This window comes from Gopherus flavomarginatus, chromosome 13 (genome assembly GCF_025201925.1).
Source record: "Gopherus flavomarginatus isolate rGopFla2 chromosome 13, rGopFla2.mat.asm, whole genome shotgun sequence".
Lineage (NCBI taxonomy): Eukaryota > Metazoa > Chordata > Testudines > Testudinidae > Gopherus > Gopherus flavomarginatus.
Genome location: NC_066629.1, coordinates 21373212 through 21399136, shown reverse-complemented (window position 1 = coordinate 21399136; position 25925 = coordinate 21373212). Strand labels below are relative to the sequence as shown.

Below are 25925 nucleotides of genomic sequence, written 5' to 3'. Positions count from 1 at the left end.
GCAGATGGGCCTTGTAGCATGGTGTAACAAAAGGCATCTCATACCCAGGACGTGTGCACTTCACGGGGAGCTGCAGAGGCTCAGCTCCATTTGGAAAAGAGTCTCCCCACGCTAGAACTGTCTAACCGGCGAAGCACAGTGGTTCAAATGTATTGTGGACAGGGCTTGAGATCCTGTCCATGTTATAAAGACAGGTGTCAGGGAACCCGTTTACAACATGGTTGCACCCCAACAAAGTCAGAGCATGGCTCTAGTGGCAAAGAAACCTGGCTGAGTTTTAATGTCGTCTCTGGACCCTGCTAAAATTTTGGATAGTCAAGTGCTTCAGCACAGCCTGGGGGTGTAGTCAGGTTCTCCTCTGCCCTGCCCTGCGCAGTGGATCTATGGAGAAAGTATGGCTTGGGATTCAGAAGATGGGGGTTCAATTCCTGGCTGTGCCTCAGACTCTCTGTGTGACCCTGGGCAAGTCTCTTACCCTGTGTGCCTCAGTTTCACCAGTGTAAAAAGGGGATGATACTGTCCTCAGGAGTGCTGTGAGGATAAATACATTAATGATCGCAAGGCGCTCAGATACCATCCCAAGGGAGGGGGTGGTAAGTGCCAGGGGCACAAGTGTGTTGTAGCTGGCTCCCTCTATACATCTGTACTTGTAATGTAGAAGTAGCACACTGGCACAGTATGTCATGTTCCCCTCTCTAGTGGTTGGGCCAATTGATAACGGCCTACTACTGCTGCCTGCTAATGGAGCTACCCATTTAGCTCAAGTGGTACAAGATCTATACTGAAAATCCTAGGTTTAAACCCTGTAGCCAATCCATAAAGAGCATAATAGAATAGTCAGGAGCCACATGGTTTAGAGCATCTTGCACCTCGTAGCAAATCCAGGGAGGGGAAGGGTTAACTCCAAAGTTCAAAAGAGAGCAGCTATTCTTCATTTGTTAAATAAGAATTTGATCAGTTATATAGGAGGAGAAGATTGTGTTTGTTCTAATGATGCTGCCTGCTATTGTCAATAAGATTACAATGCATTGTTCAATTAAACTCCCTCATAAATGGAGCTGCAAACCTCTGCGGCAGGTAGACCATCCGGCAAATCAGACAAAAAGTAATTTTCATCACTAACAAGATTTAAAATTAAATTTGGTTTATTCTTCTTTCTAGTCTCAAAGCCATGACTTAAAACGTAATGCTCCCGAGTAGGAGGGACTTGCTCCTGGGGGCTGGAGCTAGGTACAGCGTTAGCCTGGGTTGGCTTCCATTCTGTATCGGTGAACTGAACAGAGCAGAAGGGGTGGTGCATAGCTGGGAACACCAGAGGGAGCTGAGCGAATAGGTGAAGGGAGAGTAGTAGTGTAGTCTAGTGATAAGGTGCCGGACTGGCCCTCAGGAGCCCTTGGTTCGAGTCCAGGTTCTGGGCAGTTGTGTGAGTTTGGGCTAAACACCTTGCCTCTCTGGCCATCTGTTTCCCCTCCTCTTCTTCTGTCTTATCTTTTAAGAGTGTAAGGCCTTAAGGGCAGGAACTGATTCATAGTGTATGCATCATGCCTTGCCCAGTGGAGCCCTAATCTTGGTTGTGGCTTCTGGGCACCACTAGAGTCCAGAGAAGCATAGAGAAGGAGGAGGAAGAAAAGAAAGTGGTACATTAAGTGAGGCTGCTTTGCTGGCTGCTCACGTGCTTGGCTGAGAATACAATGGTGTAGTAGTTCTGCTAATGGTCTTCAGTCATATCCAGCAACAACCTATGCGTCTTTCTTGAGCAAAGACCACTGGCCATTCCAGATGGATTCTGTGCTGTGCACAGATGGGGGCTAAGGATGAGAGGCCAACCATACCTATTCTGAGATTTGAACTTGGCCTTCTAGAGGTGAAAGACTAAGGCATAGGCAGACCACATCTCCTCAACCCCAACCCCACCAGTGAAATCTTAGGGGATTTCGTGTTAAAATGGAAATGTTTTAAGTGTGGCTCACAGTAACCCAGGACCATGCTGATCATCTTACATTAATGCAACAGCTTCCATCCCAAATGAACTAGCTAATCTAACATCGGGATGATTTCGCCCACCAGTAAAATGCAACCTTTTCTGGGCTGGAATATGAATTGCAGCTTAACAGAGCAGAGCAGCATAGTCCCTTGGTTTTAGCAAGTGAGGATAAAACACTATCCAAATTCAATGCTAGAGGAATTTAGACAAAATTGTCTCAGGACACTGGGGTACCAGTTACTGATATTCCAAAAAATACCAAGATCTTAAATTACTAGCTGTCTGGGGTCTCTTCCTTGCCAAGATCAACTTCTTCCTCTGTGCCTCAATTTACCCAGCAGTAACATTGGGATAAATGTGCCTTACCTGGTGGTATGAATCTTAATTCGTGCCTGCAAAGTGCTTTGCAATCTTTGGATGTGCCCATTGGCCGACCTCTTCAGGGCTTGGAGTTGGGGAGCTGGATAGCTGAGGGAGTCTGTGTATCAGCCTTTCACCTCTGCAAACCTGGACTGTAGCTTTTCCTTCTTGTCAAGGAGTACAAGAATACCGGCCATTTCACCCTATAGCTTCGTATTAACACTACTAGAGTTAAGCTTACTGCACTGTGCCATTTGTGGGTAGGAGTGAGGGTGGCTGTTAATTCACGAGTTGACTACCCATTTTCTCCTGCCCACTAAGCCCTATCCCTTGCATTCCAGCTGTCAGCTGTCCTCCCAACAGTCACTATGAGAGCTGTGTGACTGTGTGCCAGCCCCGCTGTGCTGCCATTCGGCTGAAAAGTGACTGTAACCATTACTGCGTGGAAGGGTGCCAGTGTGACCCTGGTTACGTCCTGAACGGCAAGAGTTGCATCCTTCCCCACAACTGCGGCTGCTACTTAGATGGCAAATATTATGAGGTAGGATCGTTCCCTTCTTCCCTCATCTTCCACCTCCTCTCCTTTCTTTCCTCTTTTTTCTGTCCAGCTGGGTGTGTGCTCAGTTGTTTTTTCCCCCCACTGGTGTAGCTACATAAGGTTAGATGTGTTGCACTAGTGTAAAAAAAGTGAATTGTATCAGTGGGGTGTACCCCTGTGCAAATCACTTTTTACACTAGTGCTGTGCATCCACACTGGGGGTTCATACCCATGCAGCTACTCTGTGCCCGTGCAGAAACAACCCACAGCCAGCTTTCCATTTACACTAGGACCTTGCCTTGTAACAACAGATGTGTGAACATGCTGGTGCAGGCTTCAGGATGGGCTAGCAACCATAGCATACGCCAGCCAGAGAGCATGGATATGGACATTGCTTGCTAGCCTGTGTTAAAGCCTGTGCTACCTTGTTTCCACTATTATTGATATCAGTGCTAGCTAGGTTAAAGCCACTGTGTGGATGCAGTCACACCTTCACTTGTAGTGTAGATATGCCCCAAATCTCTTCTGAAAGTGGCCTAAGGCACTGAGGCTACTAGATCCCGTAGTTCTAAAAAGTACCAAGATCTTAAATGACCAGATATCTGGGTTCTCTTTTGAAAACATTACCTTCGGCCAGACCAATGTTCTGTCTAAATTTTCTTTGTTCTGTGTGGGCTGCAGACTTCACTGAGCACTCCGTTTTTGTCCTTGGGCAAGCTCACACTTCTTTTTTTTTCTTTGTGTCTCTCACTATATGGCATTGAACAATGTCAGGAGTTTGTAAAGTGATGTGTCAGTAATAAATATACACACAGATCGCACATGCACGCGTAGCAGTGGGTGGAGAACCTATCAACTCTCCAGAGTTTTGGAAAACAAAGTTAGAAAACCAGGAAAGCAAGAGCCATGCCTCCTCTCCCCACCCCACCCATGAGACCTACATCCCCCATCCCCAGGAACCTCAGCCCTTGAGGGGTAGCCCCCACCAGCCCCTCCCAGGAGCTCCTCCCACCCTGCTCCTTATACCCCCGCTGGCTCAAGGCTTCTTTGGGGGAAGGGATTTTAGGGTCTTTCCCTCTCTGTCCCTCAGCCAGCCCTGCTGTCACCTCTGACTCCGGGGTCTCCAGGAGGGAGTTGCTGTCACAGCCCAGAGCAGGCAGGAGTGCACGAACTGTGATGGTGGCACAGGTTCTCCCTCCCCCCGTTCCTCTCACTGGGCAGGGCTGCCAGGGGCTTGTTTCAGCCCTGGCAGCCTGCGAGCGGTAGGGATTGGCATCTCCACAGCTGGCTTCTTGAACCCTGGAATGGGACCATGAAGAGCCTCTCCCCCCACCCACCTAAATGGTGCATCTGCCCCTCCCCAGTCCAAGCTCCTTATTCCTCCCTGCTGGTTCGAGGCTTCCTATGGCACCAAGAGTTGCTGCCCTGGATTCCCTCAGGAAGGCCTGGCAAACAGAGCAGGACGCCTGCTGGGGTCTCTGAAGCACCTGCCTCTTTCACTCTTCTCCTTACCTCTCCTCCCTGATGGTCTCCAGTGCTAAGAAGAGCAGCTGCAGCTTATGGCAGGTTGAAGGCCTGGATGCTGCCTGCGCTCCCGGCCACACGAGAGGTGCGGTAGCTACCAGATTGCTGTGCGGCTGCACCTGCGCGCAGTTTAAAGGGACCGTTGGGTCTGATGCCACTTCATGCCACTCTGCAGGAGCAAAAGGAAGTCAGTGTAATTTCCACTCACTTCAAGACCCATTTATGCTGCCACAGTGGTATAAAGGGGCCACAATGCAAATGAGAATCAGTATCACTGTGCCTATAAGTCCTCCTTTCCCCTCCTTTGTTTCTGGATAGGCGCCTTGTGTTTTTCCAATGCGTCCGCTGCTCTTAGCTAACAGCTTCTGGGAAGATTGCATCTAAATGAGGGTGTCTTCAAGGAGCTCTCCTCATCTATATTCCGCCAAGCAGCAAAAAAAAATTGTGAAATTTGAGGTGCGCACAGTGCAAATTATGCAGTTTTTATTCCCTGAGCTGCCTGTGGAATTGGATACTAAATGGTCCCTAAATAAGAACAAAACAGAGACGGAGAATGGAAACACTCTTCATTTGCTATGGTTTCTTCTGCCCCTTGCTGCCTTCTAACTGGACAGGCCTCCAATAAACTTTGGATGTAAAGATGGGAATTCTATTCTGCTCTCTGCTACTGGCTCTGTGGAACAGTGAAATCTTCCTAGAAGATAATTTGTAGGTCCATTTAACAGAGTTTCTCTCCTCTGTTAGCTACACCGCTGTGAAGCAGGAATGCAGAGTATGTTTCCCTGCCATCTAGAGATTGATACCAGCATAATTAATAACCTTAATGTATTTAGCCATATAGTTCTTCAGGTTATGTAATATTCATCAGCTTAATCCTTGTAATGGAAGAACAAATTCTTAATAATGAGACTGAAACTTAGTCTAGCTCACAGTAAAAATACAACACAATGAAACTTTAATTCGCGTAGCAGCATTTGCATGAATCAGTGGGGCTGACTTCTCCCTTCTGTACACCCATACAATGCTACTGACGTCAGTGGATTTACTCCTAATTTACCCAGGTGTAAGTGAGAGGAGGGAATCAGACTCCCCAAATCTCATAATGGATTTTAGAGGGTTAAAACCATAAACAGCAGAGGAAAGAGAAGAATCAAGAGAGAGGCGAGAGATGTGAAATGCGAAAGATGAAGTGGAGAGATCGGAGAAGGCTGTTCTATATTGCTGGAATTGCAGAGAAGGATCTCGCGCCAATAGTTGAGGGTTTACTGTCGTTCAATAGCAGGATGAAACAGTTCATTGACCAAAAATCTTTGGTGTTCTCATTGTAGATGCAAAAACATTTTTGTTTGTTTGTTCTGTGTTTGTGCAGCACCTACCACAAAGCAGTCGTGATTCTTGACTGGGGCCCCTAGGCACTACAGTTATACAAATAACAGTATTAAAATGGCGGTATTAGTGCCCTTGAAAAGTAATGCTACCATGCCTAGCAGAACCTTCGTGGCTGCTGTACTGCTACTAATCCACACTGCTTTTCAGTAGCTTATAACTAGTTGTTGTTGTTATTATTTTAGACTTAAATTGGGCACAGAAGTTGGTTAGCATCTCTCCAAATGCTCGGACTCAAATACTGGGCACAGAAAGCCCTCAGATGAGGGGTACACAGTACTCGGAGGAGAGCTCAAATGTTATGGGATTCCTTCCATTAATGTCAATAACTCTGTCTATCACCTCATTTCCACAATTCAGCATTTCTGCTGGAAATAATTTTCAACAGTAAGAGTTTGAGGGCCCCACATTCACATGGAACATGCATAACTTTGGGACTAAAATGAGGGACATTTGAGATGGGTGGACATTAGTTCCAGAGTAATTTTTTTTCCCCATTGAAAATGTCAGATCAGTGAAGCTATATGTGTATGTTGTTATTTGTATGCAGTGTTGTTGTAGCTGTGTCAGTCCCAGAATATGAGAGAGACAAGGTGGCTGGGTTAGTATATTTTATTGGACCAACTTCTGTTGATGAGACAGACAAACTTTCAAGTTAACACCGAGCTCTCTGTAAGCTTGAAAGCTTCTCTCTCTCTCACCAACAGAAGATTGTCCAATAAAAAATATTACCTCACCCACCTATTTAGGGACTTATTTAGCAGTATAGAGAAGAAATGTTCAAAGAGCTGAGGGAAGGAGGACCAGGAGTCAGGACTCCTGAGTTCTATTCCTCACCACCACTAACTTACTGAGTTTGATGATGGGGGTCACAGGATGTCAGATGAGCGTGGATATGCTGATCTGCATGTCTAGAGCTGGAGCAGACTCAACTGTTCAAAGCCAGATCTAGAAACTTCTAACAGCATAGTACTTTGGTTAGGGGGGTGATTCCTCCTGCCCCCTGAAATTTTTATACCGGCAAAACACCTAGTATAGACACAGCTAAACTGGTAAAGCACGTAGGTGCCTGCAGAAGCTCCGCTATTTCCACGAGGGGGATTCACACTATAAATGTGCCTGTCGACATTATCTGCTGTAGACTAGAGTGTAGTTACAGAGCCCACGTTTGAAAACGGGACTCTTCGGTCCTGGCTTTTGAAAAGTGTCACAATTATGTCTCAATTCTTACCTTTCTAAATGCTTGCTATCAGCCAATTTTGCATGCACTTTTTGCAAGCTTATCAGCAATAGATTCCATCCTTTGCAAGCATGGGTGATGGAATTTAGCCCAAGGCAACAGTCCACATACACAGATGATCATGCCCAAAAGTACGTGCGCGTGGGTGAAAGTTGTGGGCTCCTGGGAGGAATCCACCCTTTGAAAATCTGTCTCTAGAGTAGATTTAACGTGTCTCTCGTTAAAGCAAAAATCACAGCACGTCTGTTGTGCTAACATCATCCTCATGCAGGATGCTTCTCGAAAAGACTGGCTTGTTTACTAGTTGTCTTCATCCATACTCCCGCAGGGGGGCTGTTTTTCTCCTTCAAAAACTGCGGTGCTGACATTCTTATCAGAAGCAAAGCAAGCCTGTACGTCCAGTTGTTCTATGAATCTGATACAGGGGTCAAAGTTACTTTGTGTTCTGCTGGAACAGTACGAAAAGTTGGTCAACAGGATATTTATAGCCCTGCGAGCTTGAGTGAAAGAGGGGAAGGTTGCTGTGGAAACAGAAACTTTCAATTTCCTCACTTTTGCAGCTTCCAAAGATTTCAGCGCAGTTGGATTCTTTTTATCTGTTGGTCACCCTTTTGTCTATTGAATGTTGCTGCCTAGCGTCCAATCCTGCAGCTGGGCTTTTTCAAAGGGCTGGCTGATTTTATGATGATTAATCACTGTTTTGTGCTTCTGCAAAAGGCTAATTAAATTTCAGGCTTTAGGGCATAAACTGAACCTCCCAGGGCTCTGCAAAGACTCTTTGCCCTGTGTACAAGACTGTGCTATTGGCATTATAGGGTTGTTGTTTTTTCACCTTGCTGTGAAGGATCGGGTATTGGCCACTTCTCGAGGTGGGATATTGGACTGGATAGATCAATGATCTGATCGGAGATTACCACATAAGTGTTAGCATGGACGTGCTACCACTGCCCTCTACTGGCTGAAGTGTTGCCAGTTCTATCCCACAGGTCAGATTAGCTGAGCCTGAGCTGTCCAAATTGACATGCTGCCACTTAACCCTCCAGAGGAGATGGCAGCAGAGAGATCCTCCAACCAGAATTCAACCTCTCTGGGTCTGACAGTTGCATTGTTGACCTATAGTGCAATCTGTGGCCCCATCTCAGCTCTGCCACAGACTCCCTGGGTGACCATGGGCAAGTCACGTATCTCTCCGGGCCTCAGCTGCCCGGGTGCAAAGTGGGGATAATAATCCTTTCTTCCTTCCAGCCTTTGTCTGTCCTACCTGTTTAGATTGTCAGCTCTTCAGGATGTTGTCCCTTACTGTGTGTATGTACAGCACTTAGCACAATCCTGTATCTTGGCAGGGGGTTAGACTAGATGACCCTGGTGGTCCCTTCTAACCCTATGGGTCTATGATTCTATAACAGGGCCCTGATCACAGCTGGAACCTCTAGGCATTACCATAATACTACTGTGAATAAGGCCCATCTCCTTCCACAAAGTTTGGCCAGGACAGTGGGTGGGCAACTGTGCTGAGAGAGTCTAGAGTGCTACAATTTTACATGAGCCCAGAGGCTCTGGTGATGGGCTCCCGAGCTGAGCCTTACCGTTGAGCACAATAGATTTATTCCCTTCCCTCCCCACCAGTAAAATGGCTTTTCCCCTTGCTTCATTCTTCAGCCCAAGCAGCTGTTCTGGAACAGCGACTGCACCCGGCGCTGCCGTTGCTTCCGCCGCAACCTCATCCAGTGCGACCCACGGCAGTGCAAGTCAGACGAGGAGTGTGCCCTCCGCAACGGCGTCCGCGGTTGCTTCAGCACCAAGAGCTCCTACTGCCTGGCGGCGGGCGGTGGGGTCTTCCGCACCTTCGACGGCGCCTTCCTCCACTTCCCAGCCAACTGCGCCTTCGTCCTCTCCACCATCTGCCAGAAGCTCCCCGACTTTTCCTTCCAGCTGATCATCAACTTCGACAAGTGGTCGTCGCCCAACCTCACCGTCATCTCCCCGGTGTATTTCTACATCAACGAGGAGCAGATTCTCATCAGCGACCGGAACACCATCAAGGTAAAACACTGGTCGTGGGTCTCCTCTGCTCTGTCCTGAAATGCTTAAGAGCCTAGCCACTCTCTGGGACTGGGCTACAGCCCACTGGCACAGAGAGGATGGAAAGTGTCTGGCCACCAAGGGGCAGGGCTAGGTTGGGATTCTCCAAAGTGGAAAAACCAGTTGCCACCCCCTCCCCGCATAGGAACATCCTCATCACCCCCTGGCTACACTGTCTCTGTTAGCAAGTTGTACTCAGCCCATCACCATAGTATCTAGCACTGGGTGACCAGCTGGCCACAGCAAAGGCTTTAGGGATGTTCATGGAGCCTCTGGCTCATTTCCCTTGTTTAGGTTCTAGGAAGCTCTGCTTGGGGGAGGGGAAGGCGGTAGCTGGGAACGTCGTTCTCCGTAGGGCAGAAGGGAGGTAAAGCAAAGAGGACTGTTTTTGCAGTGCTTCCTCACTAGATCTCCCTCCTGTGAAGCTGTCGTGAGAGATGGGTTTGAGCATGGAGTTTGGCTTGGGTTACTGATTATTTGAACTGTGGGAACCTCGTGGGCCCAGGACCCCACTGTGGTCTAGGTGCTGAACAGACAGATGGTCCCTGTCTCAAAGAGCTGACGATCTCCGTTGAGCTGAGTGGGTGTTGGTCTTGCTTAGTGGGTGTTGGTCCTGCCTTGAGCAGGGGGTTGGACTAGATGACCTCCTGAGGTCCCTTCCAACCCTGACATTCTGTGATTCTATTATTCCTCGTGTGAAGAGCTGGCATAATCTAATGCATATCCCAAGCACTTCTCCCTCCTAGAATGCTAGCAGACTCCAAAAGGGACAGGGAGTAAGCAGGATCCTGGCCTTGCCCCACCTCCATTATGGAGCTGGCTGGTGGCAGGGAGGGAGAGAGGCAGCATGAAGGGATGTTCCCCATGCTGCCCACTGCGGGGACCTGTGTCTATCAGGTTCAGTCTGTCCCTTAGCATGGGGTGTTGAGAGGTGAGTGGCTTCAGCATTACCTCCTCTCTTTGAGTAGGTGAATGGCACCCAAGTGACCATCCCCTTCGTCACTGGGCTGGCGACCAAAATCTACAGCATGGAGGGCTTCCTGGTGATCGACACCAGCCCGGATATCCAGATCCTCTACAACGGCTTCAACATCATCAAAATCAGCATCAGCGAGCGGCTGCAGAACAAAGTGTGTGGCCTGTGCGGCAACTTCAACGGGGACCGGACTGACGATTACGTCACCCTGAGGGGGAAGCCGGTCATCAGCAGCGTGGTGCTGGCCCAGAGCTGGAAAACCAATGGCATGCAGAAGAGGTGAGCCTGGGGCCTCGTGTGTAGATGCACCCGAGGTTCCTCTTGGAGTCAATGAGCGTTTCGCCCTTGACCAGTGGGCCCCCATGTTGCGTATCAGGAATCCATCCACAGCTCACTGCAGGGGAACAAGCCCTGGAGGGAAAGCGCTGTAGTATTTAATAGGGAACAATAATCTGGAGTGGTGTGAACTCTGCCATGGAATTTAATAGCGAACTCTGTCTCCTTATAGAATTCCATAGGAGGGCTCAGATCACCTACAGAAATGACATCATTAGCTCTTCATTTCTCGTGGGTTGTAGAGTAATTTCTAGAGAACCCTGCTGGTTTTACCCTCATTAGCGGTGTTCATTTGCCTTGTCGTAGCACCTGAGAGCCAGACCCCAGTGTGCAAGGTGCTGTACAAATATATGACAAAAAAGCAGTTCCTAAATCCTATAGGATCATTTATACTAAGGCCATATCACACCACTCTGGTTGTGCAAAGGGGCCTTAACGTGCAGGTAAGTTACATATACGCCTACTTTAGGGCTCCTTTACACTGCCAAAATGGGGTAAAGGAGACTTGCTGTAAATAGAGATTGACCTTACCTAATTGGAAGACAGCTTTGAACATGTGTCCTGTGCCCTATCCTGCACCCCTAGTGGTGCACTCTAGTTGGCATGTCAACCTCTATACATGGCCCAAAACACTACACTGAGTAGGTGTGGGTTATACGCTCCCGCTGGCTGGGGAAGCTTGTCCTAAGCTGCAGAGATCTCTCTAGCTCAAATCCCTGTGCAAGCCACCACTTACTTTGCTGCCTCCCCTGGAGTGGGGCGTTAGCAGTGGGGATTGAATCCGAGATCTCAACATCTTAGGAGTTTTAGGTGTGCCAGGAGCAGGCCAGATTTTCAAAGGCTCCCTCTGCCCAACTAATTTGTACCTGCCAAAATTCTGCTTGTGGTACTAGCACATATGGTTCATGGTAGGCATAGAGTCTACCATTTAGATGGTGATAGCTACATACCTGATTGTAGGTGCAAGTCAGAGAGTTAGCTGTGGAAGCACGAGGAATTAAGCTTGCGATTTTCTAAATAGCCTAAGGGAGTTAGACACACCTAAAGTTCAGTAGGATTTGATTACCCTTAGATTCCTTTGAAATGCCTAGCCGAAGAGGTCAAGATGGGAAAAGTACTTAAGTCAGTCAATGGTGCTTGGGTTCCTAGATCGCTAAGCACATTTGCAAATCCCACCACCAGGAATTATGGATGGAAGCACTGAAGGTGCAAATAGTGCACACGGAAAGAGAGGCTGGCCCTTTAAAAACCTGGCCTCAGATGTGAAGAGATGCTTACCAAAGATTAGGGAGGAATCTAATCTTCAAAGGGGCCAGCCCAAGGACTATGGCCCACCTGCATCTCTGGCGGACATGGGATTTAAGTGGCCCATAGCCCTTGTATTGGCCTACACAGGGGTGAATTTCACCCTGGATTCATGAGTGTCTCGTAATGAGTTGAAAAGAACTAGAAAATACATGAGAGGGGACAGTGGGGTAATAATGAGGAAAGAACAAGGTGACCTGAGCAGTCTGTTTGTCTGTGGCTTCACCTCAGGAGAGGATTTAGGGACTGGTTGTTTCACACGATTCCAGGCTGATGTCCTTCATTTAATCCCTCGCTCCCAGCTGTAACGAGCTCCAGTACTCCCAGTACGCTGCCGCCTGTGACAATGTGCAGATCCAGAAGCTGCAGAGCGATGGCTACTGCCTCAAGCTGACAGACATGAAAGGCTTCTTCCAGCCCTGCTACGGGCTGCTGGATCCACTGCCCTTCTACGAGTCATGCTTCCTCGATGGCTGCTACAACCACAAGAAGTTCCAGCTCTGTGGCTCTCTTGCTGCCTACGGGGAGGCCTGCCGCTCCTTCGGGATCCTCAGCACTGAGTGGATAGAGAAGGAGAATTGCTGTAAGAGAGCTAGTCTAGCCCTGTTCCCTTCCCTGCCCTGTACCCCCTATCACTTAGGAGCACCATCCTCTGTATCCGGCTGGATTGCAGTCTCAGTCAGCGCGAGGCTAGTGCAGAGAGATGGGAGCCAGAGCAATTAGCAATAGGTCCCCTAGGAGAGCTTGAACTTTTTTTTTAATGGAAAGCTGATATTCTCATGTATTCACATGACTCCAGGAGCTGAGGCTTTAAAACCCCATCAAATAGCATGAGATAAAATTGCTGGAGTTACCAACACTGCAGGGGTTTAGTGGGGTAATAAAGAATTGTCTGGGTACTGGTCTGAAAATAAAGTTGTTGTCTTCGTCTGTCTTTTCCTTTTTAGCAGGAGTGGTTGAAGATCCCTGTGTGGGGGCCGACTGTCCCAACAGAAGCTGTGAGCTTGACAATGGAGGGGAGCTGTGCGGTTGTATCGAACCTCCACCCTATGGAAACAGTGAGTGACCCCACATGCATCCACTCCGTGTCTCGGGCAGCTAATTGCAACATTTGCTCTGGTGTTTTTAACTAAGTTAAAAATGGGCCTTATGTATTTATATGGGACACAGATAAGCCAACTCCTTCAGCAACCACTTCCCACTCAGACCCACACAAAGTTCCAACCTCAAATCAAGTGGAGCTACAGTATTCTAGGGAGGAAAGGTGTTTATGTTATTAAAGCACCAAGACCTACTTGTCAATGCTCCTTGGTTCTACTCATGTCCCTGCCACTGACTTGCAATGTGACCCCGGGCAAGTCACTTCCCTATGCTTCAGTTTCCCAATCTGTAAAATAGGGCTAATGCTACCTAAAATCACTAATGTTTGGAAAGCTTTATGAGATCTTCAAATGGAATGTGCTGTAGAAGAGCAAGGTGGTGTTGGGTTGATTTTAATTCCCAACATGTCAGATGGCATCTAAAATCTGGTCCCACTGGTAAAAATGGAGATTTTTTTTTGTGATTTTTATTGATTTTCATAAAGAAACAGACAATGAAAAGTACAAAAAGGTAAATGATTTTACTGCTCATACATGTTTCCAAATATTGCATGCTTCATGTGATTTCCAATAAAATTATGGAATGATGCAATTTTACAACTTGTCAAAGTTGCAAGACTGGACAATACAAAAGCAGATAATATTACATAGACACAACATGTTAGTCTGTGGGATAATATACCATGAACCAAAACCAGAAATTCACTAGTAGCCCCTGACAAATCACACAGCCTGTCTATGCTGAAAGATGACTCCTGCCTGGAGCAGACTTTCATGCAATCAAGGAAATACCGGGGCAAATTCTCAGCAGATGGAAACTGGCATAGTTCTTCTGATTTTGGTGATGCTATGTAGATCTACACCACATGAGGATTTAGTCCTAGATATTGAAAACTTCTATTAATTCAGCTAGTCTTTCCATCAAGGGCCAAAGAAGGAGCATTTCCAATGGCATATTTTCTGCTACTTCAGTCATCCCTGTTTTCAACTTTCTGGGAGCCCCAGGGCCTTACCTAATTTCCATAGAAATATGCATACATTTTTAAAAATCAAAAATCAATTTTGCCCAGCCCTCTCCTCCTCAATCAATGGATATAAATTGCTTGCCGTCTAAATTCACTGGCAGTGAAAACCTGCTTAGCTTTATTCTTCACCTTGCAGTTATGGAGAATGGGAAGCAGCCATCCCATTAACAGGGTTCAAAGGCATTGGATTTTGCAAGCTACTTTTGACCCTTCTGTACTGTGCGTGCACTCCCCTCCCCAGCTCGAGTGACGTAATGGCACAGACCATGCAAAACGTGCTCAGTCTAAGGTAGGCAAGAACACGACACATGCAAACTTAAAACTGGCTAATATAGGAAACGGATTAGGTGAGAAAAGAACCCCAGCCCTCAGTTCAAACCTGCCTCCCCTGAGGGAAGAGACACAGAAAGAGATGTGTCAAGGGGTGGCAAATGACCCCCTGGATCTGCTCATAGATACATCCCTAAAGAAAATCACCACTTCTCAAAAACCGTGTAGGCCAGCACAGAGGGTCTGAGCTGTGTCCTGTCAATCCCCCATGCAAATAACCTTTACGAAAGCATTGTCCAAAGCTCTTCCAAATGAAGTCACTTAGCCCATCCCTTAGTCCTTCCATCTGAGGATCTCAAAGCACTCTGCAGACATTGAATTAATTCCCCACCCTGGGAGATAGGGAAAGGCTACCCGCATTTTAGAGATGGGGAAACTGAGGCACAGAGCAGTTAAGTGACATTTTCAAGGTCACCCAGTAAATCTTTGGCGGAATTGAGAAAAGAACCCAGATGTCCTGAGGTCTCAGATCCATTTTGTTGTCACAACTCTAAGAGCAAAGAAGAATCAAGACAGCTTAAGCTGCAGGACAGGATCGTGACGACAAGAACTTTTAGAAAACCTTAGCAACTTTTCTCACAGTGTCATCATCAGACCAGCTGGTGCGACAATGCAGAAGAGTAGCCAGCACATAGGCACGTCAGTAGGGACTCATACCCACGTAGCATGCATAAGAGGTGGCATAAAGGGTCCAGTCACAGCAGCTTTGCACCAACAGAGCTGGTAATATATGCAAATGCACACTCCTAAGCACCAAGCATATCCATCTTAATGAAGTTACAGTTAATCTGCCTTGCTCTATTTTGCACAAATAATGGAACTCTGAAGGCAGCACAAATAACATTCAGTTAACAAAATAAAATAATAAGACTCCAGAAAAGACGTGGAGATTAGGAGAGTATGGTCTGGTGGTTATAGCCGGTGCCTGGGGAGTCAGGACTTCTAGTCTTCAGACTCAGAGCTTGACTTTGGGCAAGTCCTTTCCCTGCTCTGTGCCTAAGTTTCCTCATTAGTATAACAAGGGCAAGGATATTTAGACAGTGAACTCTTTGGGGTGGTCGTTTCGTTATGTCTGTCCAGTGCCGAGTGCAGCGTGGTCCTGGTCCATGAGTAGGGCTCCCAGGAGCTATCACAATATGAATGATAACAACTGATATTTATGTACCAGCTTTCATCCCAAAGATTCCCAAAGGGCTACCCATATAACCCACTGGGACGTGTGTTACATGATACCCATCTATAGAGGACGTGAGCTGTTATAACCCTGCCGTAGGGGGCCCTAGGCTCGAGAGCTCAAACTGGAGCAGCTGATGCTTTTAGCTCTGGGTTCAGCCGCCCTGATACGTTGGCCAAGGGGGAGGCAGTTCCACATACACCAGTCACCTCTGGGTGGAAGGTGGCAGTCGATTAGCTCATTGTATAGTGTCAAGGAGAGGACTTTAGGCCAAGAACATCCCACCCAAAGCCCCAATACTGTTAGAAAACCTCTCCTGTGATCATTTAACATCCTCACCACAGCTCAGATTTTGAGACATAGAAGCATCATGGAAGTCAGTCTAACTCCCTTGGGGAGATGAAGGGCCAAGTCAGTGCTGTCAGGATTTCAACCTACAGCTCCAGAGAATAGAATCTAAACCAGGGGTAGGCAACCTATGGCACATGTGCCGAAGGCGGCACGCGAGCTGATTTTCAGTGGCACTCACGCTGCCCAGGTCCTGGCCACCAGTCCGGGTGGAGGGCTCTGCATTTTAATTTAATTTTAAATGAAGCTTCTTAAATATTTTAAAAACCTTATTTACTTTACATACAAAAATAGTTTAGTTCTATATTACAGACTTATAGAAAGAGACCTTCTAAAAATGTTACAATGTATTACTGGCACACAAAACCTTAAATTAGAAGGAATAAATGCAGACTCGGCACAGCACTTCTGAAAGGTTGCTGACCCGTGATCTAAACTATCCTATGGCTACACTGCCAGTAAACTTGGGGCTTAGACCACTAAAACATCCCCTTCGGCTCTGTCACTATAGTCCTCCTACCTAGGATGACCAGACATCCCAATTTTATAGGGACGGTCCCAATATTCGAGGCTTTGTCTTACATAGGCACTTATTAACACCACCACCCCCCGTGTCCTGATTTTTCACACTTGCTATCTAGTCACCCAACTCCCCGCCCACTATCTGTAAGAGAGATACTATCTACCTCTGAGTTCCGAGGCTTGTCTTTGGAGTGATCCATTGATGCTGTATAGATGGGAGAGCCCACTGCGTAATTCTGGCCGGCTGCTTTCAAGACAGCAGCTCACACGGCCACTGCAAGTGGTTCAGGCCAGGACTGAGTGCCAGCCTCCCTGTCAGTGGGTGCAATCTGCAGCCCCAAAATGAACTGCAAGTGCAAATCTGCGCACTTGAATTTCTGGCTAATCCACCTTGCACCTGCAACTCAACCGTGGGTGCAAATTGAGCCTATAAAAGGGAGTACACCCTTCTGAACAATTAACCTCTTCTATCTTCATCTAAAGCTGTGGATACTGTGGTTCATTTCATTGTTCAGTTTATGCTAGGGATGGGCCTGAATTGTAGGGGCCAGTTTAATACATTATAGAATCATAGAAGATTAGGGTTGGATGAGACCTCAGGAGGTCATGTAGTCTAACCCCCTGCTCCAAGCAGGACCAACAGCAACCAAATCATCCCAGCCAGGGCTTTGTCAAGCAGGGCCTTAAAAACCTCTACGGATGGAGATTCCACCACCTCCCTAGGGAATCCATTCCAGTGCTTCACCAGTGCAATAGTTTTTCCTAATTTCCAACCTAGACCTCCCCCACTGCAATTTGAGACCATTGCTCCTTGATCTGTGATCTGCCATCACTGAGAACAGCCAAGCTCCATCCACTTTGAAACTCCCCGTCGGATAGTTGAAGATTGCTGTCAAATCCCCCTTCACTCTTCTCTGCTGCACACTAAACAATCCCAGTTCCCTCAGCCTCTCCTCATATGTCATGTGCCCCAGCCTCCTAATCCTCTTTGTTGCCCTCTTTCTCCAATTTCTCCACATCCTTTCTGTAGTAGGGGGCCAGAGTCACAAGTTTAGATCCAGATCTGGATCTGACTTTCCCGAAGTCAGTGGGGTAGGTGGGACTGTCGGACCTAGTGTTCTGGTTTGATCCATCCCTATTCTTTACATCCCTCACTGGTTCCAGTTTTACTGATCGTACAATAACCAGCAGTTCTATAATCTCTAATGCTGATGTGCCCAGAACATCCCCTCCTGATTGGCCAGCTCAGTGCCGACTCTCAGTTGTTTATCGTCCTTTAAAACAGCCTGTGTTGCTCCTAGACACGCACGACATCATCGATGCAGAGGTGACCTGCAAAGCGGCACAGATGGAAGTGTCCATCTCCAAGTGCAAGCTCTTCCAGCTGGGCTTTGAGAGAGAAGGTGTGCGCGTGAATGACCGCCACTGCCCTGGCATCGAAGGAGAAGACTTCATCTCCTTCCAGATCAACAACACCAAGGGGAACTGCGGAAACATTGTGCAGGTGAAAGAGGAGTGGGGGAGGCAGCTCCTGTTTAATGGTGCATGATTACAACGTAGCTGCTGCTGGGGTGATATGTGGAAACACATGCTATGGAACAGAACCAAACAGCAAAGAAAGGAGAGAGAGAAGAACATGCATTCATTTTGGTGTCAGGTTTATTATTTGAGCTCAGATGTCATGATGGCTGAATAATGCTTCAGTGCTTCGTTAAATTACATTAGGGGATGATCACATACACACGCTTCACAGTGTGGGTTCTTTCTTTCTGTCTTTGTGTTCTAATAGGCAGCTTCAACCACATTTGTGTGCATGGCAGAAAGTTTAAGGTCTTAGCACTTGTGTACTGTCCAAATTCCAGATTGGGGGCTTAAATTTTGCCTACTTAAAATTTCCCTGGATATTTCACTGGGACGTGGTATTCGTGAGGACTGTTAAATAGATGATGTTTTCTGCCCCCGAGGTGGTTGCATTTCAGTGGTGCGTGTAGTGTGTATATGTTGCGTTGGGATTGGCAGGGAAAAGCAACCCCCCCTTTTGTCTTAGACCCTAGGCCTTTGAGCAAAAATAATTTAGATCCTTAGCTTAGCTTGTTTTTCTGTACAAAGGGCATGCTGAGGCAGAAAGATGTGGTCAGGGCCCCCAAAAGAGGAACTGGAATTGAGTAAAGGGGAACCAGGAGATCTGTTAAGTTACAACAGCTGAGCCTGCTGTCGGGACTACAGAAAAGGTGTTAGAACGGTCAAACCGCAGACTTGACTGGCAAAGACAATAACAGGAAAAGCCGTAGATGGAAAATTGGGGCTCTGCCATAGATGGAAAATTAATTGGTCACCTTGCTTGTTATTAACATTATATTCCAAATAAGGCAAATAACATGTGTAACCAGCGTGCTATGTTTTGTGGTTTTAACCTTTATAATCATGGTAAAATTTGTAGTAAGCAGAGCAGCTTACCTCTTGTATGGGGTCATGCTGTCTCTCCCTGCATATATGCTTGTATAAAATAAAGGAGCCTCAGGCTGTCTGAAGTAAATTAAACCGTGTGGTTAATTTTCCACAACAGGATCTTTTATGATGAATGGTGCTGTTATAAATGTAACATATATACTTCTGTACACGTTTAGTCTTTTTTCAGTCTAGCAGATAGATACAAGCTAATTTATGATTGTTATTTATAATCTATTACTGCAATGTCCGAAAGCTCCAGTCAGGTATCAAGGCACAAATATAAAATAAAAAGCCATCCTTGCCCCCAAACAGTTCACAGTCTATTTGGAAATTATTGTTTACGTAAAGACTTCAATGTGCTGCTTTCAGAGCTGTGAACTGGAACCGTGATGGATGTGTTAACCCCTAAAAAGAATAATATTTGTTTCTTTTTCTCCTGCTCAGTCCAATGGCACTCATATCATGTACAAAAACACTGTGTGGATTGAAAGTGCAAATAACACTGGAAACATAATCACCCGGGACCGAACCATCAATGTGGAATTCTCGTGCGTGTATGAGCTTGATATCAAAATTTCTCTGGATTCGGTAGTGAGGCCAATGCTTAGGTAAGGCCGGCCTGTGTGTGCTTTAGGTTTTCCTGTTTGTGTGTGTGAATTTAATGCTGGTCTGAGAGCCTGGAGACTAAAGTCTCCTCTCTTTAACCTGGAAAAGGAAGCTAGCTTAATTCAGACTAGAAATTTTTAACAGTGAGGGTAAGTAACTACAACACCCCACAAGGGATGTGGTGGATTCTTCATCATTTAATGTCTTTAAATCAAGAATGGAAGGGTGGGACTTGGGGGTTTTTTTGTAAAGAAAAATGTGCTCTAGCTCAGCCATAAGATATGGGCATGATTCAGGAATTACTAGGTGAAATTCCTTTGCCTCTGTTAGGAAGGAGGTCAAACTAGATGATCCTAATGGTCTGTAAATTATGAATCCACAGTACAAGAACAGTATGGGCTGTGGAAGGCTAGCTTCTCTCATGCTGCCCCACCAATGTGTCTCAGCCTTGATCTGTAGGAGGCACTTTTAGGGCATTTGCATTGCCCCTTCAGCCTTTGGCCTCTGTTATAAGCTGCCAGTCAATGATAATTATGGTGGCAGTTGTGCAGTCGAGAACATCAAACTGGGGTCACATCAGCCACCAAATGTCCGTTGGATGGTAACGTTCAGTTTTGCAGTATTCAAACTATCAACCTAGATATGAAGAGCTCCATGTCCTGGTACCTGTCCCTTACACCTGCTCCATTCCCCTCCCCCTTTGTAGAGGATGATCTTTCTGTTGCTTTCTCATGAGCTTTATTTCTCTCCTTTAGTGTGATTAACCTGACAGTCCCAACACAAGAAGGCAGTTTCACAACCAAGATGGCATTGTACAAAAACTCATCCTATAAGCACCCCTATCGGCAAGGTGAAGTGGTTCTAACCACTCGGGATGTGCTTTATGTTGGGGTCTTCGTTGTCGGGGCAGATTCCACCCACCTGATTCTAACGCTGAACAAATGTTATGCAACCCCTTCTCGGGACAGCAATGACAAACTCAGATACTTCATCATTGAAGGCGGGTCAGTGACATCTGGCAAGACTTTTCTCTCTCTTGTGCTTTTCTTTGGGGATCTAAAAGTCATTGGCTGGTGTAAAGCACCAGATGATCTGAACCTATGAACATTACAGGAGGGTTATTTCTTCCCCTGATGCATGCACTAAGGTTTGCTGTCCAATACCAAAATAGAAAGCCCATTGATTTGTACCTCTGTGGCTATTCCTAGCATCCTAAGGGAAAAGCCAGAGGTGCTCACGTGTCATGCTGAAGAGCACAGTTTAAGAATCTAGAAGAAGGCTGCAGTTGGATGTCTAGCACTGCCTCTGGTGATGGAGAACTTGCACTCCATGCTATCCCCTAGACAGGCAGATGTTTGCACATATCAGTATACCCAGTTAAATGTTGGCCCGTTTGTGGATTATTATTGGGAGAAATTCTATGAGTTTTAATATGTTACCACCTGCATTTGGAATTAATAACAAGAAAGCTTTGCACTTACATAGCACTTCTCATCCAGGAGTGATTAGGTGCTTTGTAAGGTGGTGTTACCTTCATACGGCAGATTTAGAAATTGGTGCACAAAAGAGAAGGGCATAAATGTTCAAGAGTGTCCACCAATTTGGATGCCCAATGCAAGACATCCAGGAGGGCCTGATTTTCAGATAGTGAGCCTGCGAGTTCTACACCTCTGAAAATCAAGCCCCAAGTGTTGCAGATTGGGCATGCAGAGCTAGTGGACACTTCTATGCCATCAGGATAGTGGCAAGGTTGGGAACAGAACACATTGTACATCTGCTTCCACCACTGAATCATCATATGACGTTGGTGAGTCAGGTAACCGCGCAGTGCCTCCGGAATGCAGCAAATGGTAAAGGGGAAATGTTTTTTTAATAAGGCATGGCCTTGAGCTGCCAAACTGGGGTTTGCATTCTTAACACTCCAGAGCTGAGAGGGCTCACAAGGCTTATAAGGCTCAAGGTCCCCTCCCACAAAGTTTAAGTAACATCTAGAGAAAAGGATCATTTAGTTTCCCTGTAGACATAACCCACAAGCACTGGGGATCTGGAGAATTTTTTAGAAGCTCGCAGCCGTTCCTGGACCCAGCTGAGACTCTGTATTTTCCTCCTAGGTGCCAAAATATTAAAGATAACACCATTGGGATTGAGGAGAACGGGGTATCCCTGACCTGTCGCTTCCACGTCACTGTCTTCAAGTTCATCGGGGATTACGACGAGGTTCATCTCCACTGCGCCGTCTCTCTCTGTGACTCGGAAAAATACTCCTGCAAAATAGTATGTGCGCGTGGCTTAGCGTGTGCTGTGGACCACGGTGGTGGTCCAGGCTGGAATCATTTCCCCAAGGCCACTGTGTGGCAGGAGAATAGTTTCCTGGGGGCTACTGATGGGCCTTGCTCCAAAGGGAGCAGTGCCCATTAGATGGACATAAAGTTCCTCTCCTCACTCCCCTGTCCTCCCAGAGCCTGGCACGTGGTTCGCCCCTGTGCAATTAGGCTACATGGAATCTCACCCCGCAGAACAAGTTCAGGTCCATTGTATCAGAGAAGAAGGGCCAGAATTTTCCCTTAATGATCCTAATCCACCACGGCTGAAGCCTCAGTGGGAGCTGTGCAATAGCTCTCAGTGGGAACAGAGCCAAATCCAGGGTTTGAGACCAGAGACTAGCGCGCAATAACCACAAAGCCTTGCAGTAATCGCCCCTTGCGTTTTCATTTGTTCAGAACTGCCCCCAGAATTCCAGGATGGCCACTGAGTATACCAAAGAGCCCAAGGAGCAGATCATCTCAGTAGGGCCCATCCGGAGAAAGCGTAAGTGTGCACAGCTAAGAATGTGGAGGAAAATATTCCCTCCTGTATAAACTATTCTGAACCTTTGATTATTAAATGGACAAGCTCAAGATAAATCATAAATATATTGAGAAACAGGTCCTTCCCTTGTGTTAATAACCCCACCTGAATTTATTACAATGGGAAGCATCCCATTTTAATGGTCCAGTTTTCACCATTTGTTTTTACTTTTTTACATGTACATTTTATGTAGCAGGGCACTAAAACTCAGCTGGTCAGTTTTCACTTTCTGGTTCTACTGAGCTAGCAACTCTTTTTAGTTCTGTGCATCACTTCGTAGGGGAGAGAGTGTCCCTCGGGGAGCCACTTTCTCCCCCAAACCCCCGTGCTGTGTGTCTGCCCATCCATCCCTACGTGCATTCATCCTTCTCTTTATCTCTATCCTATGTATGTCTAAGGCATCTCTCACCCTGGACCCAACTTCTCAAAAGCATCCACCAACTCTAGGCATCTCAGTCCTTGGGTGCCCCATTAGAGAGAGAATCTCATTATTAGAAATGCTGAGCACCCACTGCCAGCCCCCAGTGAGGTGATTTCTAGGGCAGTGGTTCTTAACCTGTGTGGTCCACACCCCCTTGGAATCCGCAGATTATATCAAAGATTTCCAAAGGGGTCCACACCTCCATTCGAAATATTTTAGGGGTCGGCAAATGGAAAAAGGTTGAGAACAACTCTTCTAGGGAATGGCTTCCTCCTCAGTTTTCCTTTTCATCCTAACTCCTCTCTCCACCACACCTTCCTTCTCCTCCTACTTCTCTTCCTCGACTACTTCTCTCCACTTCCCAAATCATTCCTTCTTCTCCCCAACCCACACCCCTGTGTGCTGATCTGGAGGAAGAATTGATAGACAGGTCTTTACCCAGCCCATGGCCAACCGAGATTGCACTGATCAGTGCACTTGGGGTTAGTGATTTTGCCATAGGCTTAAGTGCGAGCAGGTTCTCCGGTCCTAAATTAAGTGCAGGGATGTCCAAAGAATTGGCATGGGTGGGTCTGAATCAAAGCCCCCCTCCCTTCAGTGGCAGGTTGAGTGGCACCCTAAAGCTGGATGTAAATGCAACAGAGGCGGATGCTTTAATCAAGGACATGCTTTCGGGGTCATTTCTAGCTATTAAGCTTTGTAATGCTTCTTTCTGTACAACTGCATGCTGCTCTCTCCTGAGCCCCCGATCTCTCCTGTTCCAGGATTAGACTGGTGCGAGGAAAATGGAGGCTGCGAGCAGATCTGCACGAGCAGGGTCGATGGGCCCCTGTGCAGCTGCGTTACTGGGACGTTGCAAGAAGATGGCAAGAGCTGCAGAGGTGACTATCTGAAGGGCTGCCTTAGGGAGGCTGGGAATGGGCGTGGGTAGATGGAACAGACGAGCAGCGTGATGCAGATGGGAAAAGGGATTCTTCCTCGCAACCTCCCCTTTAAATCTGTATGGAAAGACAATAGAAAAATAGTCCTATCCCCAAAACACAAAGCTTAAAACTAGATCCAGATCAAGGGTTTGGGCCCCTCTCTACCATTAACCACCAGAAAAATTGAGAGAGAGTGTGGTGAGGAATGAGAATGAAGGGAACTGCTGTAAAAACAAATGGACTTTGGAGCCCACTGAAATAAATATGGGTGTTTCAGAGGCACAGAATATTAAAGGAATTAAAGAGGGAGGAAGCATTGTCATCTAGCAGTGACAGCAGGGAGAGAGGGATTGGGAAGTCACAGGTCCTGGATTCGACACTGATTCCTGGGAAAGCCATTCCTGCTCGAACATCAACTAGGTTGCGGTGCTTCCACTTATGGGTACCCCACTGGGAGATACCTTGGGAACTGATTTTAGCACATCTCCGAGGTGGTGAGCACACACATCTTGTTGATGTCAGTGAGAGCTGCTGGTGCTCAGAACCTCTGAAAATCAACTTCTTGGAATTTCAAATTCACTTGAGCAGGCACTTCTGAAAATGCAGGGCTTTCATCCTTCTGTGCATTGCTTTCCCCATCTACAACATCACCTTCATCATTAGGGGGCTTGTGCAGCACCAGGAGATCCTTGGCCGAAGGATGCTAGTAAATTGCAAGGCGCTATTATTACTGACTCTCACCTCTGATGGTAGACTTGTGCTGTCACAGTGTAGAAGTTTGACCTTTCGAGACTCTCACGTTTTGATCTCTAAATGATACCACCTTTGCTTATTTGGAACTGTGCCTTTTTGATTTTCAAAACTGTTCTGTCTTTCTCTCTAGCTTCCAGCTCTTCCGTTGGACCTCAAGCCTGGCTCATTCTTCTCCTTGTAACCCAGCTGTCACTATGGCGCCTTATCTATAAATCAGACCCGACCTCATAATCGATTCAAGGCATCTATTTGAAGTACTGTAATTTACTTACTCTGAATCCCTGTAGGATAAAAGCATGTGCCCCAAACTCACAACCTGTACCACAAACAGCAACAAATGCTTTTAACTATCACAATGCTGAAGTCGATTGCCTGGTACAATAATTTAAATGACCCTACGAGCTACTTTAATACAATGGGAGGTAACAGCAGCCAAAGTTTCAGGTATGGAGCCACAAGAGAAAACACTTAACCAAGATCTTCCCCCTTTCTCAAGTCTCCATACTGCCTTCTTCTCATATTCAATTCTGGCACCTCTTCGGCACCCTTACAACACTCCCTGGCCTCTCTGCTCATAGTATTCCCTCTTGCTGTGTAGTGTTCCCCTTGACTTTGGATCAGGCCCTAAGCTCTGGCTAAGTTTCTCTCCTGACTGCTCCCTCTAGCCTTGCCTGTGCTAGAGAAATTTACTGGTGTAAGAACCAGTTTAGCCCTTAGGGCACTTTGCATCACATGGCTATATTTCAATGGGGGTGCAGTAACTGGTTGGAGTAGGCTAGGCTTTCAGCAGGCTAAAAAGCAGATCAGTCTAAACCGGTTTGGTGCCACTGTGGAAACAGACACAGTGAGAGGGTTCAACTAGTCTGCAAGGCCTTTTGATCTCTCTCAGAACCCACTGCTTCTGGGAGCGGTGCTGAGAATTATGAGAGGCAAGGAAACGGTTTAGAACACCACTAGTGTGGACCCAAAAAGGTTCTTAAACCAATTCAACATTGCTAGTATAGACACAATGAACAGTTTGAATTATAACTGGTTCAGTCCACTAGTATGGTCACCATTTTCATTTCCTTCAGTAGCTCCCACGTGTCCCCTGGACATCAAACAGTCTTCTTACCCTTCAAACTCCTTCTCAGCCCCTCTTGCAAATCCATTTGAGACCCATATTGCTCCTCTGGTTCTAAGTGTGTTCATGATTCCACATAACTCCAGTGCTGTCCGTTCATTTTCTTCTCAGTCCTGTTTTTAGTTGGTCACAGCAGGAACATTTTCTGCTCCTAAACATGTAGGTTTTTTATTTTTACTTACTAGAAAACACCCTGTCTGTCTATGTCACAGTATCAATAACAAATGTAATTGATCAGAATCAAGCACCAGTAACAACACTGCTCAGCTTGTACCCCCATCATTCTCTCAATTGCAAAACAGCCATTAAATTCCATTGTAGCAACGTGCCTATGGAGAGGAGTAATTGCCTTTCATGCAATTCAGTGCTGAGATGATTGAAAGGTTTGACACGCTCGGAAATCTTAAATTTTTTAGCCCAAGCTGCTGTTTCTTTCCTCTAACAGTATCTGCACGTGGTCTGCAAATGACAATCGCTTTGTACCCAAAAAGTAGCTTTTAACTACTGGATTTTTTTCTTGTTTGCATCTCAGCAAACCTTCCCCCCTCCGCCTCCCTCACATCCTTTTTTT

The 25925-nt window shown here is 46.6% G+C and overlaps 1 protein-coding gene across 1 annotated transcript in view; it reads left to right on the top strand.

Moving 5' to 3' along the window:
- Positions 1-25192, top strand: part of TECTA (tectorin alpha) — a 56691-nt gene extending 31499 nt beyond the window's left edge. The window contains exons 12-23 of the mRNA XM_050921926.1: positions 2686-2885; positions 8692-9075; positions 10083-10369; positions 12034-12314; positions 12679-12789; positions 17532-17734; positions 19126-19289; positions 20043-20291; positions 21399-21561; positions 22008-22095; positions 23320-23436; positions 24362-25192. Coding sequence (XP_050777883.1) covers positions 2686-2885; positions 8692-9075; positions 10083-10369; positions 12034-12314; positions 12679-12789; positions 17532-17734; positions 19126-19289; positions 20043-20291; positions 21399-21561; positions 22008-22095; positions 23320-23436; positions 24362-24462 — 2348 coding nt within the window. The 3' untranslated portion in view covers positions 24463-25192. The remainder of the gene's footprint in view (positions 1-2685; positions 2886-8691; positions 9076-10082; positions 10370-12033; positions 12315-12678; positions 12790-17531; positions 17735-19125; positions 19290-20042; positions 20292-21398; positions 21562-22007; positions 22096-23319; positions 23437-24361) is intronic.
- Positions 25193-25925: the final 733 nt, after the last annotated feature.